Source organism: Sinocyclocheilus anshuiensis, unplaced genomic scaffold (genome assembly GCF_001515605.1).
Source record: "Sinocyclocheilus anshuiensis isolate Anshui unplaced genomic scaffold, SAMN03320099.WGS_v1.1 scaffold510, whole genome shotgun sequence".
NCBI classification, from domain to species: Eukaryota; Metazoa; Chordata; class Actinopteri; order Cypriniformes; family Cyprinidae; genus Sinocyclocheilus; species Sinocyclocheilus anshuiensis.
Window position 1 is genome coordinate 819438 of NW_015542360.1, and position 9516 is coordinate 828953.

The 9516-nt window shown below is 39.4% G+C and overlaps 1 protein-coding gene across 1 annotated transcript in view; it reads right to left on the minus strand.

Moving 5' to 3' along the window:
* Positions 1-9516, minus strand: part of dock3 (dedicator of cytokinesis 3) — a 258400-nt gene that overhangs the window by 5091 nt on the left and 243793 nt on the right. Inside the window, exons 44-52 of the mRNA XM_016490711.1 lie at positions 8941-9120; positions 8635-8718; positions 8430-8546; positions 6226-6344; positions 3914-4046; positions 1960-2041; positions 1741-1859; positions 1513-1600; positions 595-714 (exon numbers count right to left, since the gene is read on the minus strand). Coding sequence (XP_016346197.1) covers positions 595-714; positions 1513-1600; positions 1741-1859; positions 1960-2041; positions 3914-4046; positions 6226-6344; positions 8430-8546; positions 8635-8718; positions 8941-9120 — 1042 coding nt within the window. The remainder of the gene's footprint in view (positions 1-594; positions 715-1512; positions 1601-1740; positions 1860-1959; positions 2042-3913; positions 4047-6225; positions 6345-8429; positions 8547-8634; positions 8719-8940; positions 9121-9516) is intronic.

Below are 9516 nucleotides of genomic sequence, written 5' to 3' on the forward strand. Positions count from 1 at the left end.
TGTCCCCCCCCCCCCCCCCAAAGTTTTTTTTTTCTCTTGTCTTTTTTCCTATTATTTACTGGCATGTGCATTTTAAAATAAAATAAACAAAATATTCAAATAGTGAACAATGTGTGAAAAACAGTGCAAAGATATTTGTCAACCACCAGTTTGCTTCTATATATGGATTTAAGCTTAGAGGTGTGATTTACAGTAACTACGTCCCTCAAGATGCAGAAACAGCAACCTCTGTTCAGAACAGAGGAGGATATTTAATGAAGCCAAGTCCAATCTAATAAAGATTCCACTAGAATTCGACAATGTACAAAATATTTTAAGCAGGCATCTTTTGATTTCTTAACTCTATTGGCTTCATCTTTTCATAAATTCCTCCAAATAGTCCATGCACACCTTGGCAGATACACGTTCCAAATGTCTGTCAAATCAGCTTGTGTAGCTAAACAGACATATTGTGGCACCTCATCATGCGTAGAAGATCCAATGTAACTAATGACAAAACATTCATTTTACAAACCATTCCAAAAGTAAAAGGAATGGTTTCATGAAACGTCTTTCTCTTCATTGAAACCTTTCCTCAAAGATATTGTTTCTTACCGGGAGGAAGGGTGCGGGGGGGAACGGGTGGGACCATCACACTCCCGACATGAGCAGAGAGGAAAGGCAGAGTGTCCCTGGTGCCACTGTCCAAACTCCAGCTGCTGGGAGCTGTCAACACTGCCAGAAAGAACAAAGACCACCATCACCATACATTTCATTACTGACCCGCTGGATCCTCATCTGAAGATCACATACCTCAGGAATTCCTGTTTAAAATGTTGAGGTTTGGATCTTAGTGTATCCAATTGACTGCTAAACTAACCTAACAAATGAGACTTCCTTAGCAAACCAGCTTCACAAAGAACCAGCTAGGATGTGTTGGAGAGTATCAAGCATGATGGTATACCAGCTAAACTAGCACTAACCAGCCTGGAAACTCTGGTATCCACTGTTAATTATTAACAAGTGTTTGGTTTATCAAAAATCAGCTTAACAAGCAAGACTTCCTTGGTAAACCTACTTTAATGTATGTAAACCAGTAACATCAGTTCAAAACCAGCCTAGACCAACACTGAAACTCACCATTTACATTTGTTGGCTGAAACTGTTAAGTACAAGTAATTTCCCTTCAAAGACTTGGTCTTGAATTGGTCTGGTTCGTCTCCAGCAAAAATTAAGTCTTAAAAATGAAGCGACCATGAACTTTAACAGACTGTGTGCAGTTTCCAAATATTAAGGTAAGCTGTGATGCATACGGATTGCACATCCGAATTGCATTCATTCATAGACACATACTAAATTGAACATACTTTCTACCGGTCACAAAGTAAGTTCTTCATCAAGTGCAGTACCTACTCTGACAGTATGCAATTTCAGTGTGTATTGTGGATTTATGCCTGATCTGAGGGAGTTGTGGGACTGTGAAGGAATAGAGGTGTACAGTGGCTTCAGAGAATCATACACACCCAGTCATACCTTTATCAGCCACAGAGAGATTGGGGTCACTGCAGGGTTTGCAGGGACCAATGACCTGATGGTAAAGAGCCCTCTGATGGTTAGTAGGCTGGTGGAAAATGCAAAAGAAAAAAATATTTTGATATTATATTACTGCCATCACCTTACCATTTAAACTATCATTTCCTGGCAGAGTGTACTGGTTTTAAAAAAACAAATCAAATTAGCTCTGTCTTGCGGTAGACGCACCTGTCCATTCTCGGTCATGTTGGGGTACATGGCACTGCTGGGACGGTCCCTGTGTGGTGGTAGGAGCATTAATATCTCTCGGTTGTGTCTGTATCTGTCAGGTAGTGATGGGGACCCAACTGGAGAGAAAGTAAATAAAATATATCTCAGTTTTAAGTTGAGACTTTCAACTGAGCTGTTCCCAAGGTTAAACTTTATGAAAAGTTTATTGGCGCTCACCTCTGATACTGCTGTGCCCTGAGTTGATCATCTGAGACGGAGCTGAATGCGTAGAGCTCAAACTGGACGATGATGGACTTGGCTGAAGTGTTATATTGGGAGCAAAAAGGACTTTAAAAGATCAGATACGGCATTATTGTTGCTATATAGATGCTAGAGTGTTCTGAGAGGTTGTCTGGGGTTGCAAAGGGTGGAAAATTCCAAGTAAATTCTAAAAAATTTCCCAAAAATCCTGGAAAATTTCCAGGAATTCTGAGAAGTTTCTAGAAATTTACCTTACATTTTCTGCTAGGTGGATGCTAGATTGATATGGTGTTCTGGGTGGTCACTAGGACATTTTTAAGTGGTTGCTAGGGTGTTATGAGAGGTTGCAAGGTTGTCAATATTCCTGATAGTATGTTGTTAGACAGTTTCTAGGTTCTTAGAGGATGCTTGGGTACTGATAGATCATGGGTGATTGTAGGTGGCTTATGAGTGTTCATTAATGCTGGTTTTGTTATGATATTATGAGTAGTTACTTGGGTATTACTTGGTGGTTGCTAGGTTGGATGATCTTATTCTGCTAGGGTGTTGCTAAGCAATGCTAGCTCTTGTTTTGCAGATCTTTGTGTGTTCTAATGCATTGCTAGGGCATTGCTGTTGTAAGTGGTTGACGCTAATAGGTGGATGTAAGATTGATAGGGTGTTCTGAGTGGTTGCTAGGCTGTTGCTAGGTGATGGGTGGTTGCTGCTCTGCTAATGCTGTGTCTACACCGGATGCAACTGTTGTTGCTCGCATCACACCACAACAGCTAGAGCCTGTTTACACTGGACATAACGAAGTGACCAAATGAGACATTAAGACATTGATAGGATAGTATAGGTGCTTGATGGAGTGTTAGCAGTGTTAGGGCATTGTTATGCAGATGCTAGGGTGTTCTGTTGGGTTGTTAGGCTAGGTGGTGGCTGGTTGCTGAGATGTTGCTAGGCTTCTACGATGTTCTGGGTGATAACTAAGGCATTGCTAACTAAAGCACTGCAGGTAGTTGTTAGGCCGTACTGAGTGGTAACGATGGCATTCCTAAGTGGTGCAATGGTACTTATAGGTTACTATATGTGGTTGCTACAGCCTTCTAAGACATTGCTAGGGCATTGCAAGGTGGCAGGTGGTTGCTAGTGTGACGGAGGCCAGCTAGTAAGAGCTGTGCAGGTAAGCCTCAGACCCCTTATCTAAAGAGGCACACTAGTGACTGATGCTAGAGGCTGCGGTCTTTAGCGTCCTTGTTAGCGCGCCCAACTCCAAATGCCGGAAAGGCTGGTTCAAATCCCACTCAGGTGTGTGTTTCCCAAAAGCATCGTTAGCTAACTATGGTCGCAAGTTTCACTGAACTGTATTGGTAACGACAGAACTTTCCATCATATTTGCTTTTGGGAAATGCACCCCAGAGCGGGTTGAGTAGAACTGGAGGGCTTAAAATTGGTGCCGTGACCCAGATGGGAGTGAGGTTTAGGGGGAGATTGTAACGGAGGCCAGCTAGTTAGAGCTGTGCATGTAAACCTCATTCTTCTGGCCTAAGGACGTATACTAGCAGCTGATGCTAGAGGCTATGGTCTTTAGCATCTTTGTTAAGCGCCCACCTCCTATGCCGCAAAGGGTGAGTAGAACCAGAGGGCTTTTACATTGGTGCCGTGACCTGGATGGGAGTGAGGTTTGGGGGGTGATTGTAACGGAGGCCAGCTAGTAAGAGCTGTGCAGGTAAACCTCACTCCCCTGGCCTGAAGAGGTGCTCTAGCGACCGATACTAAAGGCTGTTGTTGGTTTGAATCCCACTCTAAGAGGGTTAAGTAGAACCGGAGGGGTTATGCTAGGATATTCTACATGCCTACTTGGCTGCATGAATGCTAGGGTGTTTTGTTTGGTCACTAGGGTGAATTTGTGCACTATATGTGTATATTATGAGCTAATGTAGCCCACCTGCATGCGGTAGAGGTCCTCCGGGTGCTCCATCATACTGTCTGTCAGGATGAGCAGGTTTCCTGTCTCACTGGAGGTGTGAGAGGAGAGAGAAGAGGAGGAGTGGTGGACAGAGCCCAACACATTCAGAGGGCTAGAGACAGATAGACAGAGAGAGAGAGAGACAGGGAGAGGAGAGGGATAGGGAATATAGGAATGGAAACGAAAAGCAGGAGAAGTGGAGAACGGGGAACGCATGCATGGATAAGGAAAATCAATCAAGATGGAAAAAGAGAGATTGTAGAGTGGTAGAACACAGGCAGCCATGCAAGTATGAACGAAAAAGGAGGAAAAATACAGAATAAACAAGAGGAATGTAAAGCATGCACAAAGAAAGATGTCAAACATATGTGAGGAAAAGTGACAGAAGAGAGAAAAGGAGAGAGAGGAACAAACAGAGAGAGACATGAGAGAGACGTGGCAGAGCTGAAGCTAGTGTGTTCAGGGTGGGCAGCATGAGCGTGTACGCGTGTTTATGAGGAATACACGGTCAAGGAGTGTTTGTGAAGAGAGAGGAAGGGCTGTGTCTATAGAAAACAGGAATCTCTGTCTATAACCCACATACATGTGTGTGCAACACACACTGATGACAAATTCATCACAATGCAATACGAGGTGCCACACAGCAAATAAATATTTATATATATATTGTATATATGGAATTAACATTTTTGGAATATATAAAATAAAATCATAAAGTGATGTTGACTTGAAATTTTCTCCAGATGTCGGTAATAACCCAAGTAATCCATACACGCAGGGAAAGTAAAACAAACAAGTTCATAAATTAAGTTATGTGTAATAAAATGGAATGAGAGAGGGAAAGGTATTGAACACATGAAGAAAGGGAGGTGCAAAAAGGCATGGAAAGCAAAGACACCAGCTGAAATCTATTAGTAATTAGAAAGCAATCCTACCCCTTGTCAGTGGAAATTAATATTAGCTGCTTATTAGCTGGTTCAGTCCCAGCACCTACCAGGATGATGAAGATGAAACAAGGGTGGACATTTCAGCAAGACAATGATCCCAAGCACTGCCAAGGAAACTCTCGATTGGTTTCAGAGAAAGAAAGTAAAGCTCCTAGAATGGCCACTATCAGTAATTAGAAAGGAATCCTGCCCCTAGTCAGTGGAAAATATTTAGCTGGGTATTAGCTGGTTCAGTCCCAACACCTACAGTCAGTGTTGCCAATTTAGCTACTTTGTAGCTAGATTTAGCGACTTCCCCGCCCCTTTTGAGACAGTACCAAGATGATGAAGATGAAACAAGGGGTCCACTATTTCAGCAAGACAATGATCCCAAACACAGCCAAGGAAACTCTTGATTGGTTTCAGAGAACGAAAATAAATCTCCTAGAATGGCCCAGCCAATCACCTGACTTGAATCCAATAAAAAATACGAACTAAAGATTAGAGTTCATAGAAGAGGCCCACAGAACCTTCAGGATTTGAAGACTCTGTGAAAGAATGGGCCAAAATCACACCTGAGCAATGCATGCCACTAGTTTCTCCATATAGGAGGCGTCTTGAAGCTGTCATTACCAACAAAGGCTTTTATACAAAGTATTAAATACATTTCAGTAAGCGTTTTCAATACTTTTTCTGTGTCTTTCAATTTTATTACACATGACTTAATTTCTGAAATTATTTGTTTTGTTTTATTTGTATGTATGGATTACTTGGGTTATTACCGACATCAGGTGAAAATTTAATGTCAACAGCACCTTTAGAAATATATTTACTGAGAAAAATGGTGACGTGTTCAATACTTATTTTACCCGCTGTAAGTGTAATAAAAATGTATTTTAAATATAAATGTATTTAAATTAAATTTAAATTAATTACATTTTTATTTTATTTAATTTTACATGAGTAACACGAGTAAACTTTGGACTGATAAAGCAAATAAAAAAATCTGAATATACAAACTTATTCCATATTTTCCATATTTATTTTCTTTTTGGCACCTCATAATACTGTTACTGTATATCTCATTACATGCTTATAGTGTTATTATGCTATTAAATCTCATAAAATAAAATAAAAATAAGTATATTAAGAATGCGGGATAGATTTCCATTTTGTGAATGAATTTGATTTGGCTTCTGTTCAAACTGAATGTTCTAGCTAAAATACTCTCTAAAACTTGAAACATTCCTTTCATTCATACAGCGTTTTTCTTGTTCTAATACACACTTGGGCTCATTTACAAAGTTTATATACAATATATAAAAGTGTGTGCATGCGTGACTGTGTCTGTGCGGGTGGACTGACCTGTGCCGGTGCATGAGCTTGATACTTTCAGGACTCATGGGACTGTGGGTGGCGAGGATGCCGCGTGGGGTGCTGGACCCTGAGCAGGCCGGACTCAGCTTATCCAGACCGGGCAGACCCTGCAGGGCCACATAGAAACACTACTCTGAATATCTACACTGTCGGCACTCATGCCAGCACATATTTCATACAGCACACCAGTTTATATTACAAAAAACTGTGTTTGATACTGAATCTGTGCAACGAGTAAAGGGGTCATTACTGGTCATACCAACAAGTAGGTTGTATTACAAGTGCAATTAGCATATTCTCATCCTAGAAAGCATTTGATTGGACAAATATTTGGAAACGCCAATGCGTGAAGTCATCAATGAGTCATCCAGATTTAAAGTTGGCTTGAGAAAGCCTGATTATAGAGTTTGAAGTAGTTTTAAAAGCTTGAAGTTTGAAGTAGTTTTAAATTTGAATGAGTTTTAAAAGCTTGAAATTTGGAGCAGTTTTACTTTTAAAGGTTTTAAGGCCATTCAGTCTCTCAGACTGATAAATTGCTTTGTGGTTGCTAGGGTATTTTAGGTGGTTGCTAGGGTGTTGTGGGTGGTTGCAATTGTTACACTGTGTCCTAACTACACGCGACGCAACAATATTCCAGCGACAAGCAATTTGGGTGTCCACACTAGACATGACGCGATAACGTGACGCGACAGAATCAAATATCACAGCCAATCAGAAGTGTGTGGGAGCGGGCTCTGGAAGCTCACTGCACTCGCAACAAAATGGATGTTTATAATCTAATTCATAAATATTAACCTTTTAACATCTTTAAATGTACATACTGAGTGACTGACACTGTACCATCTTTGTTATGGAATACGCTTGTTGGTTCGCATTGTGTTCGCAGTTTTAACGTACATGTTTGCTTTAATTTATTTTCAAAATCTGAGGTAAACTATCTAAACTATCTGTTTAAGTTTTCAGTATGGCTATAAATGTCTCGTAATATGATATTCAAACTCATATTAGACACTTTTAACATTGAATAAAGCACATAATCAGTACCTGGGATCATCATTGTCATAGTTTGTATGTCGTTGTTCCAGCCGCGATGTCGTGGAAAAAGAAACCGTTTCTAAAATAGAAATTTTGTGTCACCGTCGTGGCTAGTTAGGACAAAAACTCTGATTAACATGGAAAATATACCATTTATCGCATGTCACGGCATTACGTTGCGTATAGTTAGGACACAGTGTTAGTATGTTTTATCATGTTGCTAGCATGTCTAAGATATATACATGTTGGCAGAGCTGAACAGTAACTGATTACATGTAATCTGGATAACGTATTCAGATTACAAAAATCAAGTACTCGTAATTAGAGTATATTACATTTTATAATGCTCATAATCTGATTACAGTCTGGACAAAAATATTAAAACCTGGAAGACTTTGGGCATGTAATGTCATTGCAGTTTTTATGTTCATTAATGTGTGCTCATGTAATGCAGGAATTCCCAAACATTTTTGTCAACCAAACCCCTTTGACATATAATATTTACTTGAAATATCTCTGAGAAAGTTAATATTTCAATAATTTAACAACACATTCGAATGTCTACAGTTCGATGTCGCTTAATGGTTACATTGACATTCGGGTAAACAAATTCAATATTTATATTTCTATAGTGTTTCAGTGTTTGAATAATTTATTGAATGTTTTTATCTTTTTTTCAACTCACAAACCCACTGCAGTTCTTACATTAAGCCAAGTTTTGTAACACCTTGTTTAATGTAATATTTAATGATGTTGATATCAAAAAATGGAACATATTTTCTTTCTATATCAATATTGTACTTTTTATGGTAAGTTTAAAACAAGTTAGATAAAAAGAAATCTAAAAAGTAGTCTGAATACAATACCTAAAATGAGTAACCTAGATTACGCTACTAAATGCAGTTTTCATAATGTAATCCGTAATCAGTAATGAACTAAAATTTATAAGTAATCTACCCAGCTCTGTATGCATGTTGGTAGTACTTCTTATGCTAGTTGCTAGGCTTGATAGATAAGCCAACACAATTACAATATAACTAAAATAAATTGAGATTTGTTAGGAACTTTATCTAAATTTTGATTTATTGGGGCTGAAAATAAATTGGCAAATTCAAATATTGTTGATGAATTCATCAGAAGCAGATGTGAGGTCTCACATGACAGAGGCTGCTCCTCATCATCTGGAACTGATCGATCAGCTTCTTGTGCAGGGGACGCATTTCCGGATGCACCAGTTTCTCGTGGACAGCCAGACCCATGCCGAGAATGTGAACCTGTGGGGTTTATTCAATAAGAACCATTATTGGATGTTTATAACTCTCTTTTGAGTGGTTAAAATGGAGAAGCTTTGAAGGTATTCACCTGTTCCTGCATCAGATCCTTGAGTTGGGTGATCTTCTCTGTATCTTCTGGGTGACTGCTAATGTACTCTTTATCGAAGAACGCCTGGCATAAAAACACAGTCGACAACTTAATATGAAACTATGCTTTTGGATGGCGACTGAACGGTTGATGTTCATTCATGTGGGCGACAAAAAGCTTGTCAGATGAATGTGAAGAAACAGCTCTGCTACTGTGAGCTTTCTAAAGCACAATAAACTCATCTGCCAAGAGAAACAATGTTCTTTTCAACCCCTCAAAGTCAAATTTGGTGGAATTTGCACTGACTTCCTGGTATCTGGCGATTCCTCCGTTGACGGCGGCGTCGATCACCCCGTTGAGGCACATGCTGAGCAGGTTGATGTTTCCGTGAAGCTGCTTGTGCTGGTACTGACTGATCAGGGTGCGCAGCTCCTGGTTCTTGTTCTCCACCACATATATGGCGTTCTCCAGCGGACTAACCTCAATCTACAATACATGAGGTAAACACAGGTACTCTGAATGTATTTTACAGTTTCTGTTCAGTAAATCTGTGCACTATATTGACATTGTTTTAAAATAATCTTCAAGCTTAGTGTTTGGGTAGTTTTAATTTAAATTAGAGGGCTTTTTAATTATTTAATTATTTAGGTTAAAAACAAAAATTTAATATGTAAATTAATGACTCCCTGAAAGTTATATTTTAAAATTAATGTATGGAAATTCATGACGACTTCATGAAATTTACATTTATATGGTTTAAATTGAGTGCTTGGGTTAGGGCTGCACGATTAATCGAATGCGATTGTCATGCGCATTTTGTTAGTAATGCCGGTTCTGTAATCAGCAGGAAATCATCATCACGTGCTTTCAGATGGAGCAGAA